Genomic DNA, 27,162 nt, shown 5'->3' on the forward strand with positions numbered 1-27,162 from the left:
CACTCTGTCCATGCCTCTCATAATCTTGTAGACTTCTATCAGGTCGCCCCTCAACCTCTATATCAACTGCTGTGTGTTTAGTAAATTAAGATCACAACTCAAAACAATCAAAGCATGAGCAGAGTCCTTAGTTTCAAATTCAAATTTGGATTTTAGCCATGATGGCTCTTACAAAAAGGACATACATGGAATGATCTGTGAAACTTCAACAACAAAATCCAATGCAAAAAATATTTTAAATTTACCATTTTGAATAAGTGTTTGTGATCGTGTGAATCGACCATGGACAGCAGTCATGTGCAATGGATTCTTGCCGTCCTTACTCTGAAACATGACAAAAGTCTTCTCGTAATCATTTTGCTGAATTAGATCATAGATAGCACAGCTCAACAATATATACATGTACAAAATATGTCTTAGTTGGAAAACATAATTTGACAAAATTCTGAATGTAGAAAAGTGATTGTTTAACATGAGGAACAGAGTGGCATCCAAGCACAATTGCTTGCGGGACCCTGTCGAGGAATGATGTCTGCTTCTCTTCAGGAAGCTGCTAATTCAGTCTACAAACTCAACAGATGTTGCAAGCTCTAATAAGACCATAAGACATAGGAGCAGAATTAGGCCACTCAGTCCATCGAGTCTGCTCCACCATTCAATCATAGCTGATATTTCTCTCATCCCCATTCTCTTACCTTTTCCTCATAACCCCTGATCCCCTTATTAATTAAGAACCTATCTATCTCTGTCTTAAAGACACTCAATGACCTGGCTTCCACAGCCTTCTGCGGCAAAGAGTTCCACAGATTCACCAATCTCTGGCTGAAGAAATTCCTCCTCATCTCTGTTTTAAAGGATCGTCCCTTTAGCCTGAGGTTGTGCCCTCTGGTTCTAGTTTTTCCTACTAGTGGAAACATCCTCTCCACATTCACTGTATCCAGGCCTCGCAGTATCCCCCTTAAGTTTCAATAAGATCCCCCCTCATCCTTGATGCACTATCAAGCAAAGACTAGTTTGTATGCAAGAACAAATAGGCTTTTATTCGCAAAAGACTTGGAGCACACCCATGCTGATGAACTGGTCCGGTGACTGAGGCAGGGGGATTGGGAGCAGTCACCTTTATACCTGGACCAGGGGGGGGAGGAGTCTCGAACAGGGCAGGCAGGCGCATGCCCAGGCGTCTCACACACACACAGGCAATAAGCTTAACAGTGGTTTACCACAATCCTTCTAAACTCCAACGAGTACAGACCCAGAGTTCTCAACCGTTCCTCATACGACAAGCTCTTCATTCCACGGATCATTCTTGTGAATCTCCTCTGAACCCTTTCCAAGGCCAGCACATCCTTTCTTAGATACGGGGCCCAAAACTGCTCACAATACTCCAAATGGGGTCTAACCAGAGCCTTACACAGCCTCAGAAGTACATCACAGCTCTTGTATTCTAGCCCTGTCGACATGAATGCTAACATTGCATTTGCCTTCCTTACTGCCGACTGAACCTGCATGTTAATATATCAGTTGTTTGGATTTAATATCAGTTGTTTGGGTTTAATATCAGTTGTTTGGGTTTAATATCAGTTGTTTGGATTTAATATCAGTTGTTTGGGTTTAATATCAGTTGTTTGGGTTTAATATCAGTTGTTTGGGTTTAATATCAGTTGTTTGGATTTAATCTCAGTTGTTTGGATTTAATATCAGTTGTTTGGGTTTAATATCAGTTGTTTGGATTTAATATCAGTTGTTTGGGTTTAATATCAGTTGTTGTGGGTTTAATCTCAGTTGTTTGGGTTTAATATCAGTTGTTGTGGGTTTAATCTCAGTTGTTGTGGGTTTAATCTCAGTTGTTTGGGTTTAATATCAGTTGTTCTGGGTTTAATATCAGTTGTTCTGGGTTTAATCTCAGTTGTTTGGGTTTAATATCAGTTGTTTGGATTTAATCTCAGTTGTTTGGATTTAATATCAGTTGTTTGGGTTTAATATCAGTTGTTTGGGTTTAATATCAGTTGTTTGGATTTAATCTCAGTTGTTTGGATTTAATATCAGTTGTTTGGGTTTAATATCAGTTGTTTGGGTTTAATATCAGTTGTTTGGATTTAATATCAGTTGTTTGGGTTTAATATCAGTTGTTTGGATTTAATATCAGTTGTTTGGGTTTAATATCAGTTGTTTGGGTTTAATATCAGTTGTTTGGGTTTAATATCAGTTGTTTGGGTTTAATATCAGTTGTTTGGATTTAATATCAGTTGTTTGGGTTTAATATCAGTTGTTTGGGTTTAATATCAGTTGTTTGGATTTAATATCAGTTGTTTGGGTTTAATATCAGTTGTTTGGGTTTAATATCAGTTGTTTGGGTTTAATATCAGTTGTTTGGATTTAATCTCAGTTGTTTGGATTTAATATCAGTTGTTTGGGTTTAATATCAGTTGTTTGGATTTAATCTCAGTTGTTTGGGTTTAATATCAGTTGTTTGGGTTTAATATCAGTTGTTCTGGGTTTAATATCAGTTGTTCTGGGTTTAATCTCAGTTGTTTGGGTTTAATCTCAGTTGTTTGGGTTTAATATCAGTTGTTCTGGGTTTAATCTCAGTTGTTTGGGTTTAATCCCAGTTGTTGTGGGTTTAATCTCAGTTGTTTGGGTTTAATCTCAGTTGTTTGGATTTAATATCAGTTGTTCTGGGTTTAATCTCAGTTGTTTGGGTTTAATATCAGTTGTTTGGATTTAATCTCAGTTGTTTGGATTGAATCTCAGTTGTTTGGGTTTAATCCCAGTTGTTGTGGGTTTAATCTCAGTTGTTTGGATTTAATATCAGTTGTTTGGATTTAATCTCAGTTGTTTGGGTTTAATCTCAGTTGTTTGGATTTAATCTCAGTTGTTTGGATTGAATCTCAGTTGTTTGGATTGAATCTCAGTTGTTTGGGTTTAATCCCAGTTGTTGTGGGTTTAATCTCAGTTGTTTGGATTGAATCTCAGTTGTTTGGGTTTAATCTCAGTTGTTTGGATTGAATCTCAGTTGTTTGGGTTTAATCCCAGTTGTTGTGGGTTTAATCTCAGTTGTTTGGATTGAATCTCAGTTGTTTGGGTTTAATCTCAGTTGTTTGGATTTAATCTCAGTTGTTCGGGTTTAATATCAGTTGTTTGGATTTAATCTCAGTTGTTGTGGGTTTAATCTCAGTTGTTTGGATTGAATCTCAGTTGTTTGGGTTTAATCTCAGTTGTTTGGATTGAATCTCAGTTGTTTGGGTTTAATCTCAGTTGTTTGGATTTAATCTCAGTTGTTTGGGTTTAATCTCAGTTGTTGTGGGTTTAATCTCAGTTGTTTGGGTTTAATCTCAGTTGTTGTGGGTTTAATCTCAGTTGTTTGGATTGAATCTCAGTTGTTTGGGTTTAATCTCAGTTGTTTGGATTGAATCTCAGTTGTTTGGATTTAATCTCAGTTGTTTGGGTTTAATATCAGTTGTTTGGGTTTAATATCAGTTGTTTGGATTTAATCTCAGTTGTTGTGGGTTTAATCTCAGTTGTTTGGATTTAATCTCAGTTGTTTGGGTTTAATCTCAGTTGTTTGGATTTAATCTCAGTTGTTTGGATTTAATCTCAGTTGTTTGGATTTAATATCAGTTGTTTGGATTTACTCTCCGTTATTTGGGTTTAATCTCAGTGGTTTGGGTTTAATATCAGTTGTTTGGATTTAATCTCAGTTGTTTGGATTTAATCTCAGTTGTTTGGGTTTAAACCCAGTTGTTGTGGGTTTAATCTCAGTTGTTTGGGTTTACTCTCCGTTATTTGGGTTTAATCTCAGTGGTTTTGGTTTAATATCAGTTGTTTGGGTTTAATCTCAGTTGTTTGGGTTTAATATCAGTTTTTGGATTTAATCTCAGTTGTTTGGGTTTAATATCGGTTGTTCTGGGTTTAATCTCAGTTGTTTGGGTTTAATATCAGTTGTTCTGGGTTTAATCTCAGTTGTTCTGGGTTTAATATCAGTTGTTTGGGTTTAATCTCAGTTGTTTGGGTTTAATATCAGTTGTTTGGATTTAATCTCAGTTGTTTGGGTTTAATCTCAGTTGTTTGGGTTTAATCTCAGTTGTTTGGGTTTAATCTCAGTTGTTTGGGTTTAATCTCAGTTGTTTGGGTTTAATCTCAGTTGTTTGGGTTTAATCTCAGTTGTTTGGATTTAATCTCAGTTGTTTGGGTTTAATCTCAGTTGTTTGGGTTTAATATCGGTTGTTCTGGGTTTAATCTCAGTTGTTTGGGTTTAATATCAGTTGTTCTGGGTTTAATCTCAGTTGTTCTGGGTTTAATATCAGTTGTTTGGGTTTAATCTCAGTTGTTTGGGTTTAATCTCAGTTGTTTGGGTTTAATATCAGTTGTTAATATCAGGGATTTGTTCCCAGGAGCAGGCTGAGGTTAAGAGAGTGGGTTTTCTGACTTTAATTAATTATTTATTTTTTCAGTTAATTTTGGGTTTAAAATCGGAGGTTTTTTTCAAAACCGGAAGTCGGGCCAGGAGAGCCTGGGGAAGTTTTTGGAGGGTTTAAAAGCGCACCAAAGTATACAGCTGGCAGCATCGTAGCGGGCAGCAGAGTGAGTGGGAAGTTGAGTGAGCTGTCAGGGCTTTGGCTCACAGGGCTTGGACGAGCAGGGGTGAGTTTTTGTTTCCTTACACTCTTATTAACTTTTCACTGTCTTACTTGACATAAAGTGTCCAGTATGAGTGTGAAACCAGTGTGTTGTTCCCAGTGTAGGATGTGGGAGGTCCTGGAGGCATCTGGCCTCCCGGACATCCACATCTGTGAGGGGTGTGTCGAGCTGCGGTTCCTGAGGGACCGTGTTAGGGAGCTGGAACTGCAGCTCGAGGATCTTAGGCTGATGAGGGAGAATGAGGAGGTGATAGACAAGAGCTATCATCAGGTGGTCACACCAGGGCAACGGGAGGAGGCCAAGTGGGTGATGGCCAGGAAGGGTAAGGCTAGGGTGGTTGAGAGCACCCCAGTGGATTTGCCCCTGCACAACAAGTACTCCTGCTTGAGTACTGCTGGGGGGGACAGCCCGCCTGGGGGAAGCAGCAGTGGCCGTGTCTCCGCAGTGGAGTCCAGCCCTGTAACTCAGAGGGCTAAGGAAAAGAGGAGGAAGGCGGTATTAATCGGGGACTCGATGGTGAAGGGGACAGACAGGCGTTTCTGCGGAGGTAGGCGGGATTCTCGCATGGTGGTCTGCCTCCCTGGGGCCGGGATCCAGGATGTCGCTAGTCGCGTCCCGGAAATCCTGAGGTGGGAGGGAGAGGAGCCTGAGGTAGCGGTACATATTGGTACCGCTGATGTGGGTAGGAAGGGAGAAGGGGTCATGAAAAGGGAGTACAGGGAATTAGGGAGACAGCTGAGAAAGAGGAAAGCAAAGGTAGTAATCTCAGGATTACTGCCTGTGCCACGGGAAGGTGAGGGCAGGAATGGAGTGAGGTGGAAGATGAATGTGTGGCTGAGGGACTGGTGCAGGGGGCAGGGATTCAGGTTCCTGGACCATTGGGACCTCTTTAGCGGCAGGGGTGATCTGTATACAAAAAACGGGTGGAACTTGAATCACACGGGGACCAATATCCTGGCCGGTAGGTTGGCTAAGGTTACTGGGGAGAATTTAAACTAGATAGGTTGGGGGGAGGGGAGCTAGAAGAGTTGACTAGGATCAAGGAACTAATTGATGGGGTGGAGGATGCAGGGGTAAGGGGAATTACAAAATTAATGGTAGAGGAGAGGGTGCAAGTGAATGAAGGCGGTAATTTAGATAAGGGAGTAGAGGGAGAGGGTGTTCGCGACTCATCAAAGCGGGTCCAGATAAAAGCTGGAATAAGGACACTTTGCCTGAATGCACGAAGCATTCGGAACAAGGTAAATGAGTTGATGGTGCAAATCAGCACGAGTGGGTACGATCTAGTGGCCATTACAGAAACGTGGCTGAAAGGTGACCAGGACTGGGAGATGAATATCCAGGGGTATCAGGCGTTTAGGAAGAATAGACAGGAAGGAAAAGGTGGTGGGGTCGCGCTATTAATAAGAGATAATATCAGGGTAGTACTGAGGGATGACATAGGCTCTGAGGAACAAAACGTGGAATCATTATGGGTAGAGATGAGGAATAGTAGAGGGAGAAAGACACTAGTAGGTGTGGTATATAGGCCCCCAAATAATAATGTTGAGGTAGGGAGGGCTATAAACAAGCAGATAAGGGATGCGTGTAAAAACTGAACAGCAATAATCATGGGGGACTTCAACATGCACATTGACTGGCAGACTCAAGTCGGTAAGGGTGGAATGGAGGAAGAGTTCTTAGAATGCTGTCGGGATAGTTTCCTTGAACAGCATGTTACGGAACCGACGAGGGAACGAGCTATTTTGGATCTGGTATTGTGTAACGAGGTAGGTAGAATTAAGGATCTTATTGTGAAGGACCCTCTTGGGTCTAGTGACCACAATATGGTCGAATTTCTGATTCAGATGGAAGAGGAGAAAGTTTGGTCCCAAACCAGTGTCCTCTGTTTGAACAGAGGGAAATATGATAGGATGAGGGATGAATTGGCTAAGGTAGACTGGGAGAGCAGGCTGGCAGGTAGGATAGCTGAGGAACAGTGGAGGATTTTTAAGGAGATCCTTTTCAGTTCTCAGCAAAAATATATTCCAGCAAAAAACAAGGATTGTAAGAAAAGGGAGAACCAGCCGTGGATAACGAAGGAAATAAAGGAGAGTATTAAAATAAAAACAGCTGCGTACAGAGTGGCCAAAAATAGTGGAGAAACAAGTGATTGGGAAAAATTTAAGAAACAACAAAGAGAGACTAAGAAAGCGATAAAGAAAGGAAGGATAGACTATGAAGCTAGGCTAGCAATTAATATAAAAAATGATAGTAAAAGTTTTTATAAATATATAAAAAGGAATAGAGTGGCTAGAGTGAATGTTGGACCCTTGGAGGACGAGAGGGGGGAGTTAATAGTGGGAAATGAGGATATGGCTGAGTCTTTAAATAAGTTTTTTGTGTCGGTCTTCACGGTGGAGGACACAAATAGTTTGCCAAATATTAACGATAGAGGGTTGGCAGCAGGAGAAATACTTAATACAATTAATGTTACCAGAGAGGCAGTGCTGGGTAGACTAATGGGACTGAAGGTGGATAAGTCCCCGGGTCCGGATGGAATGCATCCCAGGGTATTGAAAGAAATGTCAGAGGTAATAGTGGATGCGTTAGTGATTATTTATCAAAACTCGTTGCATTCTGGGGTAGTGCCGGTTGATTGGAAAACGGCTAATGTTACGCCGCTGTTTAAAAAAGGAAGGAGACAAAAGGCGGGTAACTATAGGCCGGTCAGCTTAACGTCTGTAGTAGGGAAAATGCTGGAATCCATTATTAAAGAGGAGATAGCAGGGCATCTGGATAGAAATGGTTCGATCAATCAGACGCAGCATGGATTCATGAGGGGAAAGTCGTGCTTGACGAACATGTTGGATTTTTATGAAGATGTGACTAGGGCGGTTGATGGAGGAGAACCGGTGGATGCGGTGTTTTTGGATTTCCAAAAGGCGTTTGATAAGGTGCCCCATAAAAGGCTACTGAAGAAGATTAGGGCACACGGAGTTGGGGGTAGTGTGTTAAAGTGGATTGGGGACTGGCTATCCGACAGGAAGCAAAGAGTCGGAATAAATGGGTGTTTTTCCGGTTGGAGGAAGGTAACTAGTGGCGTGCCGCAGGGATCGGTACTCGGGCCGCAACTATTTACCATTTATATAGATGATCTGGAGGAGGGGACGGAGTGTAGGGTAACGAAGTTTGCAGACGACACAAAGATAAGTGGAAAAGTGAATCGTGTGGAGGACGGAGAAGATCTGCAGAGAGATTTGGACAGGCTGAGTGAGTGGGCGAGGATATGGCAAATGGAGTATAACGTTGAGAAATGCGAGGTTATACACTTTGGAGGAAATAATAACAAATGGGATTACTATCTCAATGGAAACAAATTAAAACATGCTACCGTGCAAAGGGACCTGGGGGTCCTTGTGCATGAGACGCAAAAGCCCAGTCTGCAGGTACAACAGGTGATCAAGAAGGCAAATGGGATGTTGGCCTATATTGCGAAGGGGATAGAATATAAAAGCAGGGATGTCTTGATGCACCTGTACAGGGCATTGGTGAGGCCGCAGCTGGAATACTGTGTGCAGTATTGGTCCCCTTATATGAGGAAGGATATATTGGCATTGGAGGGAGTGCAGAGAAGGTTCACCAGGTTGATACCGGAGATGAGGGGTTTGGATTATGAGGAGAGGCTGAGGAGATTGGGTTTGTACTCGTTGGAGTTTAGAAGGATGAGGGGGGATCTTATGGAGACTTATAAGATAATGCGGGGGCTGGATAGGGTGGAGGCGGAGAGATTCTTTCCACTTAGTAAGGAAGTTAAAACTAGAGGACACAGCCTCAAAATAAAGGGGGGTCGGTTTAAGACAGAGTTGAGGAGGAACTTCTTCTCCCAGAGGGTGGTGAATCTCTGGAATTCTCTGCCCACTGAGGTGGTGGAGGCTACCTCGCTGAATATGTTTAAAGCGCGGATGGATGGATTCCTGATCGGTAAGGGAATTAAGGGTTATGGGGATCAGGCGGGTAAGTGGTACTGATCCACGTCAGATCAGCCATGATCTTATTGAATGGCGGGGCAGGCTCGAGGGGCTAGATGGCCTACTCCTGCTCCTATTTCTTATGTTCTTATGTTCTTATGTTAACCTTAAGAGAATCTTGAACAAGGACTCCCAAGTCCCTTTGTGTTTCTGATTTCCTCAGCATTTTCCCATTTAGAAAATAGTCTATGCCTCTATTCCTCCTTCCATAGTGCATAACCTCAATTTTCCACACTGTATTCCATCTGCCACTTCTTTGCCCACTCTCCTACCCTGCCTAAATTCTTCTGCAGCCCCCTCCTGCTTCCTCAATACTACCTGTCCCTCTACATATCTTGGTATCATCTGCAAACTTAGCAACAATGCCTTCAGTTCCTTCTTCCAAATCATTAATGTATATTGTGAAAAGTTGTGGTCCCAGGCACTGACCTCTGGAGGCACACCACTAGTCATGATATGGAGATGCCGGCGTTGGACTGGGGTAAACACAGTAAGAGTTTTAACAACGCCAGGTTAAAGTCCAACAGGTTTATTTGGTAGCAAATACCACTCGCTTTCGGAGCGCTGCTCCTTCATCAGATGGAGTGGAAATCTGAGCAGATTTCCACTCCATCTTTCGAAGGAGCAGCGCTCCGAAAGCTAATGGTATTTGCTACCGAATAAACCTGTTGGACTTTAACCTGGTGTTGTTAAAACTCTTACTGTGCACACCACTAGTCACCAGCTGCCATCCTGAAAAAGACCCCTTTATCCCCAGTTTTCCAATAGTTTTCCAATCTTGTGATAAACCCTGTATCACTGCATTTTGAGGTGAGAAATTTAGTTACAAGTGATTATGCTGACATTCAAATTAGTATCCATAAAGTCTGACAGTTACTGATCAGTAATGTCACTTGTGGAGAGGGGCAACATTCTTCACTTTTAATGGGACAGAAATTTCGATAGCAATTACTGAAGAACTTAAAAATACTCATTTATTGTTCAATAGATGATCCTAAAATTACTGTAAAAATACATATTTCAGAAATTTGCACCATTTAACCAAAAACAAAAACTTAATGTAGTAGGAAACTTCCCAAACAGCAGTTTATATTTGAGCATAGGCAGCTATTAAATTCAAATAACACTTATTCAGAGAACTAAGCGATAAAAGTTTCAGAAATATTCAATTTCAATTTATACAGGAAATATTCCAAAGGAAGACTAAGCATAAAAGTTGTAGATGTCAACTGAACTAACTCAACACAGAGAGGCAAACTCAGCTACATGTAGACTTTACCAGCTGAGCCATCAAGGAAGGCCTGGATTCTTAGTTAATTTGAGAAAAGAAATTAAACAAAATTCAAGTGCACTCAAAGTTCTTCACGTATTATTTGTAGAAGTACAGGAGAGCATCAATGTCCCAATAGCATATGGTGCTGTGTCATAATCAGTCCAACTGGATGAGACTTAGGGTCTCCACAATTATCGCAGGCATTAATAGATTAAAGCAGGTTCTTACTTCGAAAATATACAAGATCTCAACTTTAGGTTTTTGGAGCAACTCTACTTGCCCTCCATAAATAGCTGCCATATTTTTTTAAATCTTCGCTTTAAAAGAACAAGGTAAGAAGATTTGCATTTACCTGGAAGTTGACATCTGCTCCATTATTTACTAATAATTCAAGACACAAAGCACCATGGGTTGAAGCAGCAGCAAAGTGCAAAGGAGTAAATCCCTTGTTGTTGGGTTGATTCACATTAGCACCATAGTCAATAAGTTCATTGACCACAGCATCTTGTCCATTGTAACATGCAATGTGGAGTGCTGTATTTCCAAATACATTTGGTTCATCAATCTGCCATGGAAAGTAAATGCTGTACAAGTGTAGTAAACATCAGAGGTAACTGGCAATAATATTTACAATAAAACTATTAGAACCATCATAACTGCCAAGAGCAGAAGTTTTCTGTGGCATTTTAAAATCTAAAATCAACATTAAGTTTATAGAGAATGTCCCACAAGAAGAAGAAATTCAAATATGTGATATGAAACATTAGTCAGTTGAAATGAATATCAAAGGCAGTGTGGATGAGTGACAGAGAAAGGTGTCACTCAACATTAACGAGTCACTGTGTGGCATTCATAGCACCCCTGATGAACCATGTTTGGTGATTTTTTTTAATGAGGGCATAGTAAAGGAGCAAAAAAGATAAATTATATTTGCATCTAAAATTTAATTTTAACACTTTTTATATATATTTTAATATTTTTTTTTACATAAAGCTTTAAAATAATACTCTTCGTCCAGACATACAGATTCTTTAATTTTAGCTTCATTTGTGCAACTTCAAACACTGACCTTGTTTAAAAAAGATCTGGTTCCTTCAGTTAAAAGGATCTAACACATCTGTGGGTTTATTTTCCTCATTTTATTAACAAAGGTTTAATCACTTTCTGCCATAGACACCACAAAAAAAGGTGAGTTCCCCAATATTATCTCCCCAGAATGAAACTAATGACATAAAACCAGCCAATTATTGCACCTCAACAGTACGTGTTTCAAACCGCTAAATTAGCACAAGATCTTATGGAGATTCACAAAGCTGAAACTAAATGACCCAAAGATTTAATACAGCCAGTTTCACAGACTGGAACATGAAGCCAATGAGATATTTTGACAAATAAATGGTCCCAGAACACAATTCCCATTCGCAGCTAAGCTCTTATTCATGCTGACAGCTCGCATGCACAAATTAAAGGAGGATCATTTAGATCCAAAACATTAACTCCATTTCTTTCCACAGATACTGCCAGACCTGCTGAGTTTACCCAGTTTTTTCTGTTTTTAATTCAAATTTATTTGAGGGCGGCACGGTGGCAAGTACCGCTGCCTCACAACACCAGGGACCTGGGTTCAATTCCGGACTTGGGTGACTGTGTGTGTGTGGAGTTTACACATTATTCCCGTGTCTGCATGGGTTTCTCTGGGTGCTCCGGTTTCCTCCCACAGTCCAAAGATGTCCAGGTTAGATGGATTGGCCATGCTGAATTGCCCCTTAGTGTCCAAGGGTGTGTTGGTCGGGTGGATTAGCCATGGAGGAATGCACGGGGTTGCAGGGATGAGGGGGGGAATGAGAAGGATGATGGGCCTGGGTATGATGCTCTTTCGGAGAGTCATTGCAGACCTGATGGGCCGAATGACCTCCTGTAGGGATTCTGTGGGATAATTTATTTTGGCTCACATCATCAGCAGTCGTAATACAAACAAATGGAATTCCTGAACTAAAATAAGGGAACAAACATATGGTTGTAAGGACATAGAAATAACTGTGTCAATATCGGATTAAGAAAGACTATTTTTCAAATATAGGTAACATTTGTTATTTGTATGATAAACCCTTCTTCTGAATGGCAGTTCAACTGTTTCCACACCGCTCCCTGAGAAACTGTACTTCTTCTTAATGGTGCTTAATTAAAGCCATCAGTTGTTTAAAAAGCATTTTTAAAAATGTTTATTTTGTGTTTACCCAAGAAAGGTTTATATAGACCATTTATATAGACCTTTCCACATTCTCGGGACATACCAAAGTGCTTCAAAGCCAATTATTTACTTTTGAAATGTAATCACTATGTGGCAACCAATTTGTGCAGAATATAATAAGGTACCAATTAATTATTTTTGGCAGTGCTACTTCAAAGATAAATATTAAACGGGACATCAGGCAAACCCCCTTGTTCTTCTTCCAATAGTATTAGATATTTTTGTTTACATCCATCTGAACAGGCAGATGGGGCCCTCAGTTTAACACCTTATGCAAAAGACAGCATTTCCGATATGGATGGAATTTTCCCAATCAGCCTGTGGCGGTTCTGGTGTTGGGTGGGTGCAGTGAATCAGGAAGGCGCCAAAAAAAAAAATTCGGAAATCCACCAGCGCTAAATCACCTTGCAATTCTCCCAATGTGGGTTATTGGCGGGTCACTCTTCCCGTTGGCAGGTGGCACAAATAGCATTTGCATCTCATGAAAACAACTGCCCACCGACATCCCAGCAGGCCTTTCAATCCTGTGTCACACCAGCAAGAAATTATGGCGGCATCAACCACGACTGCTAATGAGTGGTGTGCACAAGGCAGTTCACCAGAGGCTTTGGAGTAAGTGCAACAACTTTCACCACTCCACCAAGGGAGACTGCACCTGCTTTCATCTCTATGGGAGCTGGCCTTCATGGACAGCACGTGCTGCTGGTCCCATAGACTCCCCTGTGACAGAGTCAGATCAGTACTGTGCCTGGGGTTAGGAAGTACAGGGATCTCCTTACCCCTGGTGCCATCCGAGCAGTGTTTATCTGGACAGGACTGTGCTATAGGACTCAAAGCCACTGCAACAAAGATTCAAAGTTTGACCGGGAGTGGAGTGTGAGGTGAGGCTGGTGATTAAGGGACTGTGGCCCAACAAAGAGAAAGGGGCAAAGTGGAGGGAGGGCTGTGGATGAAGTGCAAGGGTTCACAATGGTACACAAAGACTCAAGGAGATAGATGAAGAAAATGAACAATGGAAGGCAGACAGAAAGTGGAAGGGAGTGAAGCTGAAACCCAACAAGACTGCATGAAAAGCTCACAAACAAGGGGGTCAAATGGATACCACAATTTTACTGGAACGGGATGCACAAAGACTATAAATCTGGTGGGTAGAGGGTCAAATGGGGCATGGGTACCTCGCAGGTGATGGACTCAGGGGAGGGTAGTTGAATCAAGGAACAGACCATCTCTTGAGGCTGCTAAGCTCTGGGTTGCTGACATCCTGCATGCCCTGGTGAAGACAGGTGAGCTGGAGAGCATAATACGAGTGTGCTGGTCTGGTGTTTAAATATGGAGCCGCGACTTTTGAACCAGTAAACTGAGGGCAGATGGAGAACTCAGCTGACAGCCTGCCAGCTAAGTTAGAAGGGAACTCGCTTGTACATAATTAATGAGCTTCCAAGTGCAGAATCCGGCGTGGCATCTGCCATTCAGGTCAGTGGGACAAGGGCCACCAGAGCAGCTCACCACCGCACTTAGTCTCAAAATGAGAGAATTCGACCCAATGCAGCACTCCTTCAGTAATGCACTGAAGCTTTAGACTAGATCATATGCTCAACAACCTTCAGCCAAGAAATTACCACTGAGCCAAGCTAATGCTTTTTGGGAGTAAAACACACACCAGAGCTCGAAATGTACCTTCCATTCTGTTTCTATTCACCAGCTGACTCCTCACTTATTTAATTGTATAGTTTTTCATTGCACTTCCTCAGGAGAAAATAAACATACATACTTCAAACATTTTGTGAGAAAACAATACCTACCTCTACAGCAAGATTAATCAGTAGTTTCACCACATTAATCTGTCCATTAGATGCAGCTGCATGTAGTGGAGTATAACCCTTCTTATCCTTGCAAGTAACTTCAGCTCCATGATTCAACAACAAAGAAACTACTTCAACATGACCTACGGTAAAAATATCATATGATGCATAGATTGAAATACATCACCTTTTCATCTTGCTTTCACATGGAGAATTGACAATACACCAAACTCTCAATACTCATTGAGCCATAACTTCCAGACTCCCCAGCGTCAGATTTAGGGGGTACCCCAAACATGTGCAAGGAAATCCCTCTTTGAAGTTTCTAAATAAGCATTTGCATCGCAATTGCCCAAGTGTGCCAGCTTCCTCTGAACAATTGCATAGTACTCGGAACCATCCAACAAAGCAATTTAAATCGGTAACCTCAGATGGTTCTGCCAAGATTATACAAATGGTGTTTCTGAAAATGCTAGAAGAAATAAAGCTTTTCTAACCTCTGCATTACTATTTTTAAATACTCAGACCGATCCCTGCACGGGGACCCCCCACCTCCAACTAACCAACCTCACCTGCATAGTAGTCCCCCCCGTCCCCCGCCCCACCAAGGGGTTCACCTACCACCCCACTCTCCCACTCACCCCTTCCCCATCCACAGACTTGACTCTCATTCCACCCCTCACCCACTGGAGCCGCACCTCAGGGGGCCCCCAACACCAAAAGCCCCAACCTCCGACACCCCCCTCCCTCCCCACCATTTCCAACCCCCTAAACCTCCAGCCCATTCTCCACACAGCCCCTGGCCTTCATCCCCCCAACACTACCCTAACCAATCCCCCAACTCCTGGCCACCAGCCCCAACTGTCTCCCCGGGCAGCCCCAAACTCCCCACTTCCTTTGACAACTTAAATCCCATCTACTTACCTTAGGTACTTGCCTTCTCCTAAACTGTAACTTACACTGGGCCCTTTAAATCTACCTGCTTTTCAGCAGCCAGCACCATAAAAAGGGGCCTCCTTGAATCCAACAGTGCCTGACTGTGATGGAACCAGCAGAGACTCTTTCGATGCTGGCCCAAGCAACTCCAGCGATTGAACGTTTTATGGACTTTCTAAGACTGGATAAATGTGCTTTAAAGTCTTGTAATTCCAGCGAGCCATCACTTTCTGACACTGGTCAGATGTTATGGCCCATTAAGTCTTATCTAAACCTAAGTATTTATTTTATTTTCAATTTTTCATCTTAAGCAGAACTGTATAAAGATCCATGGGACAGATAGACAGATGAAGAAGACTCTCTGCATAGAAAATTCTAACTTTTGTTTTATTTTGTATTCACTTCAGAACTTGGGCATCATTGGTAAGACCAAAACTTATTGCCTATCTCCAGTTGCCCAGAGGAAATAGTGATGGAGCTTTATGAATTGCTGTCGTCCAGGGGCAGCATGGTGGCACAGTGGTTAGCACTGCTGCCTCACAGCATCAGGAACCTGGGCTCAATTCTGGCCTCGGGTGACTGTCTGTGTGGAGTTTGCACATTTTCCCTGTGTTTGCATGGGTTTCCTCCGGGTGCTCTAGTTTCCTCCCATAGTCCAAAGATGTGCAGGTTTAGTTGATTGGCCATGATAAATTGTTCCTTAGTGTCAGGGGGATTAGAAGGGTAAATATCTGGGGTTACGGGGATGGGACCTGAGTGGGATTGTTGCCGGTGCAGGCTTGATGGGCTAAATGGCCTCCTACTGCACTGTAGATTCTATGATTCACAATTTTATTAGGTAGGGAATTCCAGAATTTTGATCTAGCAATGAATGATAATGCACATCCATATCAAGATAGTTTGTGAATCGGAGTTGATGGTGTTCCCATATACCTGTTGCCCTTGTTTTCTAGCTGGTGAAGGCTGTGGGTTTGGGAAATCCTGCCGAAAACAATCTTGGCAAGTTATTGTAGTGCATTCTTTCAATGATGCATACTGTAACCTGGATATCAAAGAAAATGGATGCACTGTGCAGCCTGTTCTGAAGTTGGATGTTGAGGCTAGATGATCAGGTTTGATTAAGTGGACTGCATGATTCCAAATGGCATCAAACTTCTTGTGTGTTATTGTAGCTACATGCATCCAGGCAAATGGAGAGCTTTGCATCACTTTCCTGGCTCTTGTCTTGCAGGCTTGAAGCTGATAGAGGGTCTTTGGAAGTCAGGGAGTCAGAGCTCACTCCACATTACTAGTCTGAATCAGATTGATTAGAAAATAGTAGAATGCATGAAAGGATAGCCCAGGGCTTTGGTTCACAGGTGGGTGAAGTGGCGAGGGAAGCCGACCTAGAGGTTCCCACCCAAGGATTGAAAGGGAATTGCCCAGGAAGTCTAATACCCTACATCAGGAGCCATATGATATTGATAGCCTGCCAGCAGCCCCCCCACAACTCTGCCTAACTATATTACTGACACCGCCCCCCCCCGCAAAAAAATGCCACTCTGCTCCTCCGACTATGCCACCACTCTCAAATGACCACCTGACACCACTGCTGACCCATCCTTGCCCGCCCTTGCTGACCCATCCCACATAACTCCCCCCGCCCCCCCCCACCCCACCAGCAGCTACTTCCATAACAAGGGGACAAGGGGCCTGACTTCACTTCCCCCAAGGCTGATGTATTTCACTGGAAGACTTCTCCAGGCCCATGTTGGAAAAGCGTGCAAGAAAGATGCAGCTCCAAACCTGTTAGGCAAAAAGGAGCAATGTGGTAATCCAACTGTGACTGCCACTTCTTGGACGTTCTGGCCCAATATCTTTTGGGTTGCCGATAATGCATTGCACAAAATACTATTTCACAATGAGATTAATGTTATAACCCAATTTCTTCATATGACATGAAGTTAATTAGAATACTTATATCAAGTTTATCTTTCAAGCATGGTATGCCTCTCCTGAAAATGGAACAAAAATCTCCACCGCTTTCCTGCATTTCAATCGAGGTGGTAATGAAACAAGAAACAGAATACATGGGAGAACCCATGTTCAAGTAAAAGGACAAAATTAATGGGAAGGTACCAAGTCCTATCGAAAGATTTCACCGACAAATGATACTTGATGCATTATTGACTATGTGTAGATTAAATATTGTGTAATTAATCTCATAATTTAAAGAGATATTTTGAACAAAATGTGACTTACCCATGTAAGCTGCCCAGTGCAGGGCCCTTCTGTCCTTCTTATCGAAAGCATTAATATTCGCCCCTTTTGCTAATAGGAGATTTACCATCTTTCAGGAAAAAAGGGAGAAGAGAAAGTAAACTACTCCAGTAAAAAGTTAAAAATCCAAATCACTGCAATCATGTGGATTTGAATTTCAGTACAAATTTAATCTAATGAAAAAAAAGTTCTCCAAAGTCATGGTTGGTATCATGGGCGTAAGGTGAATGATGCTAAAAATAATTGCCTGCAAGTGTGAAAATATACTGAAAACGTAGTAAATAAAAAACCCACAAATGTCACTGCATCATCTATGATATGTATAACAGCCTTACTGCCACAAAAAAGATAAAATTCCCCATAAATGAAATGCACAATGCACTGACAAAAAATGTCAAAGTATCAAAGGGAGAAAGTACATGCAAATGGAATATATTTCTATAGCCACACACATACATTCTTAATGTTTTAGCACCAGCAGAACTTTAGACCCAAAATAAGTTTGCATTATTTTGGCATTGTCATGGCTGAATGACAATTGGAATCAGGCTTATCTTTGGGAAATTCACTGCAATGTTCAGAGACTGCTGAAAGGAGAGACATTTATTGTTGTAGCTTTTCGTTTTGCACTCATCAGGACAACTCGCAAAAATACAATGCAGAAGTAAACATCAAATTTATACTATATGAGGAGAGAGCGCTGAATGATTGGCAAGTAGACTCTGATTGGTAGAGGCACTGACATGGAGAGTGCATCTCTACCAATCAGAGATTACTTGCTAACCAATCACCACTCACTTCTCATACTGTATAAATTTGTTCATTTCCCTTGTATCGTATTCTTGCAAATTGTCCTGATAAGTGCAAGATGCAAATCTTCAATTAAAAAATCTTTTTCAGCGATTCTCAGGTGTTGCAGCTGTAATTATAAACACCCACTTGAAAAAGATCCAGATAAAATCACTGTTATCAACTATTTGTGGTTGATAAAGAAATCCAACATTGGGTCAAGCTCAAAATTGTAAAAGCAACCAATAATGAGAGACTCTTTAGCATTTTGTGAAAATTGATGACAATGACTACACTTCAATTCAAGTAATTAATTGGTAGCAACGTGCTTTGGGGTTTCTTAAGCTTCTCAACATTTCTAAATAAATGCAAACATTCCTTTTGCCACAGGCCAGTCTGAACTAAATTACCTATCAATTAAGTTGGTTGAAAGCAGTGCGACTAATGGTCTCATGACGTAGAGATGTTGGTGTTGGACTGGGGTGGACAAGGTGAAAAGTCACCTGACAAAGGAGCAGTGCTCTGAAAGCTTGTGATTTCAAATAAACCTGTTGGACTATAACCTGGTGTCGTGTGACCTCTTGACTAATTGTCTCAGTATACTTCTGGGTTAGGCTAGATAAACATCTTCCAAGATCTCTGTTCTTAGTTGTGTTGTGGAGACAACTCTTAAGAGGCGACATCAGTGAGTGTGTTTGCCAACAAAAATCGTCAGAGACCAAGCCCATATTCAACATTGCTGTTTCTACCCAAATCCTGACTGATAAGGCGATGATTCTCATGAGGGGAGTCATCCTTGCTGAGAACCTCTCCAGTGGCAGCCAAATTCAAGTTGAATCAGTGCAAAGAGAAGAGGCAAAGAAAATAATTGAAGGAGAGAGAAATAAAGGTGAGAAAAAAAGGGACAGAAGCAGAGAAGTCCTTGGAAAGGGGCAGGGAAGAGTAAAAAAGTTGGTTGGGGATGGAACGTGGCAACAAGAACTTAAATGGGGCAAAAGAAAAAGTGCCACAAAGAATTTGGGTGTTGGGAATGTCAGTTTCTATTGGAGAATGGCAGGAGAATAGCAAGTTTAATTAAAGAGGGCAGGATGAACAAGAATGAAGAATGTAATTGTATGTTCAGAAAATGAAAGAGTATTAAAGTATTTGGCAAGTAGATCCTACATGGTGTCTCTGTAAACTCGGGTGCAGGTTGGATGTGGGAGAATGATAGTAACTTTCTGGAAAATTATAGTTTGGTTACACTATTTCAATTTCAGGTAATGATTGATTAGCAAGAAGTTTGTGGCTTCAACTTTTGTAACGAACATTGAAAGTCTGGACACAAATGTAGATATCCACTCCATCTGACGAAGGAGCAGCGCTCCGAAAGCTAATGGCATTTTCTACCAAATAAACCTGTTGGACTTTAACCTGGTGTTGTTAAAACTCTTACTCACAAATGTAGAAACAGACAACAGGTATGCTGACTTGCCCTGTTTACATTGGAGAGTCTGTGTCTCATCCCACTGAAGACAGCCCAAATCTAGAATTTAAATTTGAATTCTGCATTTCTCCCTTTCAAATACTGCACTGAACCCAATCATATTATGGACATTAATGGAAGAATGTTTATGCACCACTAAGCTGAAATCTGCCTCGAGCTCATCACTAATTTAAATGCCCAGCCTGTTGAGCAATTTGACTGCAGTTTCCTCATCTATTTCTTAAAACATACAGAGGTGGAAACCATTCTGGAGCTTTGTCTGTCTTAAATATCACTATTCTCTCTGTTACCATCTTTCTACTTATACTAAATTAACTAAAGATGCTCACTTTACCTTACTTTTAGATTTGCTTGTATCATTGATTTTTTTTGGTCCCTACTTCCACTGTGAAAAATGGTAATTATAGATTTACTGGTAACAAGTCTACCATTTCATATTATCCATTATAGTCTTGCCTGCAACTGCTTTCCTATTCTATTCTTCATATTTATAAAGACTTTGCTCTGAGCTTATCCCTTGCAAGTTTCATTCATAGTCCCTTCTTATCATTGGAGTTCTTCCAATTCACTAGATTTTTACTTTACCCTGCAACAGCAACCAGTCCATCCTACATTCTTTATTTATTACAGAGTCAAGGGTTGAAAATGCAGACAGCATTTCAAATAGAACAGGGTTGAAAATATTTACTGTTGATTACAGCATAAGCATCTACTTGCAAGTGCAAATCCCGATTTCCACTTTCTCACAAACCATGCAGCAGCAACAATGTTTGACGTACCTCTATATGTCCGTTGAGTGCAGCATGATGCAAGGCTGTCCTGCCTCCTCTATCAGAAACATTGACGCTGCTAAGCAATGGAATGATTGCTTCTGCACACTTCATTGCCTTGTTCGCAGCAGCTACATGCAATGGTGTCTGCCAATTCTTATCACGAGCATTGACATCTGCAGAGTGCTTGATCAAAACGTGAACTGCTTCCTGAAAGAATCAGCATTTCTTAAGACAGAAGACTAGTTGAAACACAAGACATTATATTATCTAAACCAACCCATCTATTGCAAGGGAAAAAACTGGTTGTGCTGGAAATCTGAAATAAAACAGAAAATACTGGAAATATTCATTAGGTTTGACAGTGTCTGTGGAGAGAGTTCATGTTTTGGTGATGTCTGTGACTCTCTGTCAGAACTAGGAGTGTTTAGAGATGCAACAGTCTTTCAATTCAGAACAAAAATTTATGTATTCAAACAGCACCAATAATCATCTCTTGAAACTTCACAGGAGCATTGTAAAACGTAATATATCAAAGAACAAAGAACAGTACAGCACAGGAAACAGGCCCTTCGGCCCTCCAAGCCTGTGCCGCTCCTTGGTCCAACTAGACCAATCGTTTGTATCCCTCCATTCCCAGGCTGCTCATGTGACTATCCAGGTAAGTCTTAAACGATGTCAGCGTGCCTGCCTCCACCACCCTACATGGCAGCGCATTCCAGGCCCCCACCACCCTCTGTGTAAAAAACATCCCTCTAATATCTAAGTTATACTTCGCCCCTCTCAGCTTGAGCCCGTGACCCCTCGTGATCGTCACCTCCGACCTGGGAAAAAGCTTCCCACTGTTCACCCTATCTATACCCTTCATAATCTTGTACACCTCTATTAGATCTCCCCTCATTCTCCGTCTTTCCAAGGAGAACAACCGCAGTCTACCCAATCTCTCCTCATAGCTAAGACCCTCCATACCAGGCAACATCCTGGTAAACCTTCTCTGCACTCTCTCCAATGCCTCCACGTCCTTCTGGTAGTGCGGCGACCAGAACTGGACGCAGTACTCCAAATGTGGCCTAACCAGCGTTCTATACAACTGCATCATCAGACTCCAGCTTTTATACTCTATACCCCGTACTATAAAGGCAAGCATACCATATGCCTTCTTCACCACCTTCTCCACCAAGCCACACATGGACATTTTAGGGCAGATGTCTAAAAGCTTGGTCTAAGAGGTAGGTTTTAAGGAGTATCTTAAAGGAGGAAAAAGTGTCAAAGAAAGATAGAGAGGGTATTCCAGAGTTTAGCACAGTGGTTCCCAAAGGGTGCGGCACGCCACACTGGTGCGGCGAGAGAGGATGGCAAGTGTGGCGGGAAGATTCAAGGACAATCAAAGAAACATTTAAACATGGTTCAAACAAGCATTGTTTTATACTTTCTGGATGTCCCATTATCATATTATAAAGTAGTTGTGTTCTATGTTATGAATCAAGCGCTGCTAGGAGTTGGGGTTTTTTTGTTTTTGAATGTATTTATCATCAATAAAAAGTTCGGTGTGGGGCGAGCAAATTTTTATTCCGAAAGTGCGGCCCAGTGAAAAAAGTTTGGGAACCACTGGTTTAGCACCTAGGCAACTGAAGGTATGGCCACCAACAGTGGGGTGACTAAAATCAGGAATGCCATAAGTGTAGGAGTGTAGATACCTGGGGAGGGTTGTGGAGCTGGAGGAGATTTCAGAGATCAGGAGAATTGAGGCAATGAGGGGAGGAGGGATTTTAAAAAAGAATGAGAATTTTAAAATCAAGGTGGCATTCTACAGCCTTCCAGACTCAACATTGAGTGCAACAATTTTATCACTTTCACCTTTTTTTGGTACTGATTTTGCTTTTCCCATTTACACCTCCTCGAGACACAACTGTTGGGTGGGATCCTCCCCCCCCTCAGCAGGTTTCTCAGCAGTGGGAGATGGCCTGCCATTGATTGGTGGCAGGATCTTCTGGTGTCCCCCTTTGTTTCTTGTCCCATCACCATAATATTTTGCCTTGTACTATCATCCCTTTTGCCATTTAATCTTTCCTATATTCCACCCTATCAGACCTTCCCATTTGTTCTTTCTCCCCTCCTCTTCCACTTTACCTGCCTCGCTTTAAAGCTTAAAGACTGATCCATTGTTGCTAAGCACTCCTAATTCTGATGAGGGGCCACTGGTCTGAAGCATTAATTTTGTTTTTCAGTCCACAGATGCTGCCAGATGGGCGAAGTATTTCTTGAATTTCCTGTTTTATTTCACCTCTGTTTTTCTGTCAATGTTCAGTTGTAAAAAAATCAATAGCAGTGCTCATTTAGTTCATTTTTTAAACTATCACAATGGCTTATCTCTTCACCACCTATTCAAAACAAAAGGACATGCCCCAGGAGTGGAGATCGGAAGGACTCGATCCTGACTATATTTGGTAGATGGTTTGTGTACTCCTGGTTTTGGCAGACTTTGATGCCTCGGGTTCTTGCCATAATCTTATTTGGAAGGGGCTACCTGGTGATGGTCACCTCAGGCCGCATCTTACATTCTCCCTTAAAAGTCACTACCGTATCCACTGCCACTACCTCCTCCGGCAACGAGTTCCAGGCACCCACTACTCCATGTAAAAAATCTGTCTCGTACATCTCCTTTAAACGATGCCCCTCGCACCTTAAACCTGTGCCCCCTAGTAATTGACTCTTCCACCCTGGGAAAAAGCTTCTGACTATCCACTCTGTCCATGTCTCTCAATCTTGTAGACTTCTATCAGGTCGCCTCTCAACCTCTGTCGTTCCAGTGAGAACCAACCAAGTTTCTCCAATCTCTCCTCATAACTAATGCCTTCCATACCAGGCAACATCCTGGTAAATTTTTCTGTACCCTCTCCAAAGCCTCCACATCCTCCTGGTAGTGTGGCAACCAGAATTGAACACTACATTCCAAGTGTGGCCTCACTAAGGTTCTATAAAGCTGCAACATGACTTGCCAATTTTTAAACTCAATGCCCCGGCCGATGAAGGCAAGCATGCCGTATGCCTTCTTGACTACCTTCTCCACCTGCATTGCCACTTTCAGTGACCTGTGTACCTGTACACCCAGATCCCTTTGCCGATCAATACTCTTAAGGGTTCTGCCATTAACTGTATATTTCCTATCTGTATTAGACCTTCCAAAATGTATTACCTCACATTTGTCTGGATTAAACTCCATCTGCCATCTCTCCCTCCAAGTCTCCAACTGATCTATATCCTGCTGTATCCTCTGATGGTCCTCATCGCTATCCGCAAATCCACCAACCTTTGTGTCGTCTGCAAACTTACTAATCAATCCAGTTACATTTTCCTCCAAATCATTTATGTATATTACAAACATGTAATCGCCCCATTGTACATCGCCTCATGGTTCTAGAAATGCACACAAGGCAAATCACAATTTATTCTGATGCGTTCACCCGTAATGGGATCAAAACCAGTAGTTTCTTCTGGTTTGTCACTCAGAAGAATGAAATAGAGCCCAAAGTAACTAACTTGTGGTTACCATAAATTATTTTATACAAAAATATTTAACCTACAAAGTTGAACAAAAGCACAGCAACATAAAATAAGTAATTATTTTATATTAAGTGGCAACGTCCATTTATATCTGCACCAATCATAGCAATCAAAGTTCTACAAATCAAAAATAGTTAATTTGATAATTTAATCCTTCAAATTTCTTTCCAAAATGTCCAAAGGTCATTCCCAAATTGTCTGGTTGGAAAACTTACATCACTGCGTGAAGCAATGGCCCGATGAAGTGGAGTTAACCACATGTTATCTTTAGCATTAACACGGGCTCCTGTAAAATAAAAATGGCAAACACAATTTTACCCTGTGCATTGAAAATAATCACACATACTGCTATGTCCTCAGTACCTTGGATTAAGGATACCTCCATTTATTATTCCTTAAAACTTCAATGTTACAATCCTTTTAAAGTTATTAAATTAGAGCAAGTGACATCAACAAAAGATTCATGAATATATAATTCAAATTGGAACAAACATGAACTATAAACTGCTGTCTCTAAACTACGTCATCAACATTGAGGATCTTGAATCTATAGTGATCACACTATCTCTTTGAAGTGTTACAATGTGTTCCTGTTCAGGCTCCTACTGTCTATCACCCAGAATATTTAACTCATCCATCTGAAATGCTAAATGTGATAGATTTTGAATTTATCTAGCAAGTTTGGGCATCCATGAAGTGCTGTGGAACATCACCAGCAGCAGAACTATATTCAACCATAATATGTAACCTCACAGCCCAGCATATCCTGCTACTCTAGCATTACCATCAAGTTGGGGGATCAACCCAGGTTCAATGAAGAGTGTCACTCACCCACTTACCTGATGAAGGAGCAGCACTCCAAAAGCTGGTGATATCAAAAAAACCTGTTGGACTTCAACCTGGTGTTGTGAGAATTCTTACAGTAAAGAGTGCAGCAAAGCATGCCAGGAACAGTTACAACACAAGGCTACTTGCATGCCAAATAACATAAGTAACATATGATAGAAAGAGCTGAGAGATTCTACAGCCAATAGATCAGACCAAGCTCTGCAGCCCTGCTACATCCAGTCTTGAATGGTAATTAAATAACTCACTGGAGGAGGAGGGTCCACAAATATCCCCATCCTCCATTTTAGAGGAGCCCAGCACATCCGTGCAAAAGATAAAGCTGAGGCATTTGTAATCATCTTCAGCCAGAAGTGCCAAGTAGATGGTCTATCTTGGCGTCCTCCAGAGATCCCCAGCATCACAAATACAGGTTTCAGCTAATTCAATACACACCATGTGATACCAAGCAGTTAAGGCATTGAATACTATGGGCCCTGATGACATTCTGGCAATACTACTGGAGTCTTGTACTCCAGAATTAGTTGTGCCCCGAGCCAAACAGTTCTCGTACAGCAACTACATTGGCATCTACCTGGCAATGAAAATTGCCCAGATATGTTTTGTCCACAAAAGGCAGGACAAATCCAACCACCCCATCAGTCTACTTTAAATAATCAGCAAACTGGTCGGTTAAAGGAACCGTGGTGCACGAAAGCTGTGCGGGACCTAGTCGAGAAGAAAAGGAAAGTGTACAAAAGGCTCAGAGAGCTTGGCGAAGATAGGGATTTGGAAGAGTATACGGCTTTTAGGAAGGGACTAAAGAAGGAAATTAGGAGAGCCAGAAGGGGTCACGAGAAGGCCCTGGCAGGTAGGATTAAGGAGAACCCCAAGGCGTTCCACAAATATGTGAAGAGTAAAAGGATGAGACGTGACGGAATAGGGCCTATAAAAAGTGAAGGTGGGAAAGTCTGTACGGAACCAGTAGAAATGGCAGAGGTTACAGAGGGACATAGAGTATTTTGCCTCGGTTTTCACACAGGAGAAGGACCTGGGTGGATGTACTGCGGGCGTGCGGTGGACTGAAAGGATTGAGTATGTGGACTTTAAGAAAGAGGTTGTGCTGGAATCTTTGAATGGCATCAAGATAGATAAGTTGCCGGGTCCGGATGGGATGTACCCCAGGTTACTGTGGGAGGCGAGGGAGGAGATTGCAGAGCCTCTGGCGATGATCTTTGCGTCGTCGATGGAGACGGGAGAGGTGCCGGAGGATTGCGGATGTGGTTCCTATTTTCAAGAAGGGGAATAGGGATAGCCCAGGTAATTACCGACCGGTGAGTCTAACCTCAGTGGTTGGTAAACTGATGGAGAAGATCCTGAGGGACAGGATATATGAGCATTTAGAGAGGTTCAGTATGCTCAAGAATACTCAGCATGGCTTTGTCAAGGGCAGATCGTGCCTTACGAGCCTGGTGGAGTTCTTCGAAAATGTGACTAAACACATTGACAAAGGGAAGGCGGTAGATGTGGTTTATATGGATTTTAGCAAGGCGTTCGATAAGGTCCCCCATGCAAGGCTTCTAGAAAAAGTGAGAGGGCATGGGATCCAAGGGGCTGCTGCCCGGTGGATCCAGAACTGGCTTGCCCAAAGGAGGCAGAGAGTGGGTCTAGATGGGTCTTTTTGTAAATGGAGGTCGGTCATCAGTGGTGTGCCCCAGGGATCTGTTCTGGGACCCTTGCTGTTTGTCATTTTCATAAATGACCTGGATGAGGAAGCAGAGGGATGGGTTGGTAAGTTTGCCGACAACACGAAGGTTGGTGGGGTTGTGGATAGTCTGGAGGGATGTCAGAAGTTACAGAGGGACATAGTTAGGATGCAAGACTGTGCGGACAAGTGGCAGATGGACTTCAACCCAGATAAATGCGTCGTGGTCCATTTTGGTAGGACAAATGGGATGAAGGAGTATAATATAAAGGGAAAGACTCTTAGTACGGTAGAGGATCAGAAGGATCTTGGGGTCCGGGACAATAGGACTCTAAAATCGGCCCCGCAGGTGGAGGAGGTGGTTAAGAAGGCGTATGGTGTGCTGGCCTTTATCAATCAAGGGATTGAGTTTAGGAGTCCGGGGATAATGATGCAGCTACATAAGACCCTCGTCAGACCCCACTTGGAGTACAGTGCTCAGTTCTGGTCGCCTCACTATAGGAAGGATGTGGAAAAGATTGAAAGGGTGCAGAGGAGATTTACAAGGATGTTGTCTGGATTGAGTGGCATGCTTATGAGGATAGGCTGAGGGAGCTCGGTCTTTTCTCCTTGAAGAGACATAGGATGAGAGGAGACCTAATAGAGGTGTATAAGATGTTGAGAGGCATAGATCGGGTGGACTCTCAGAGGCTTTTTCCCAGGGTGGAAATGTCTGCTACGAGAGGACACAGGTTTAAGGTGCTGGGGGGTAGGTACAGGGGAGATGTTAGGGGTAAGTTTTTCACACAGACGGTGGTGGGCGAGTGGAATCGGCTGCCATCAGTGGTGGTGGAGGCGAACTCAATAGGGTCTTT

The 27,162-nt window shown here is 42.3% G+C and overlaps 1 protein-coding gene across 12 annotated transcripts in view; it reads right to left on the minus strand.

Annotated features, from left to right (window-relative positions):
* Nucleotides 1-27,162, minus strand: part of LOC144503777 (serine/threonine-protein phosphatase 6 regulatory ankyrin repeat subunit C-like) — a 202,902-nt gene that overhangs the window by 93,359 nt on the left and 82,381 nt on the right. For 8 of the 12 annotated variants that reach the window (XM_078228639.1, XM_078228637.1, XM_078228640.1 and 5 more), the window contains exons 4-9: nucleotides 23,994-24,064; nucleotides 20,224-20,424; nucleotides 17,152-17,239; nucleotides 13,975-14,117; nucleotides 10,274-10,486; nucleotides 246-324 (exon numbers count right to left, since the gene is read on the minus strand). In XM_078228639.1, coding sequence (XP_078084765.1) covers nucleotides 246-324; nucleotides 10,274-10,486; nucleotides 13,975-14,117; nucleotides 17,152-17,239; nucleotides 20,224-20,424; nucleotides 23,994-24,064 — 795 coding nt within the window. Of the gene's footprint in view, nucleotides 1-245; nucleotides 343-10,273; nucleotides 10,487-13,974; nucleotides 14,118-17,151; nucleotides 17,240-20,223; nucleotides 20,425-23,993; nucleotides 24,065-27,162 lie in introns of all 12 variants that reach the window. The other 4 variants (XM_078228633.1, XM_078228628.1, XM_078228630.1 and 1 more) reach the window with 1 other exon arrangement.

Source organism: Mustelus asterias, chromosome 14 (assembly GCF_964213995.1).
Source record: "Mustelus asterias chromosome 14, sMusAst1.hap1.1, whole genome shotgun sequence".
NCBI classification, from domain to species: domain Eukaryota; kingdom Metazoa; phylum Chordata; class Chondrichthyes; order Carcharhiniformes; family Triakidae; genus Mustelus; species Mustelus asterias.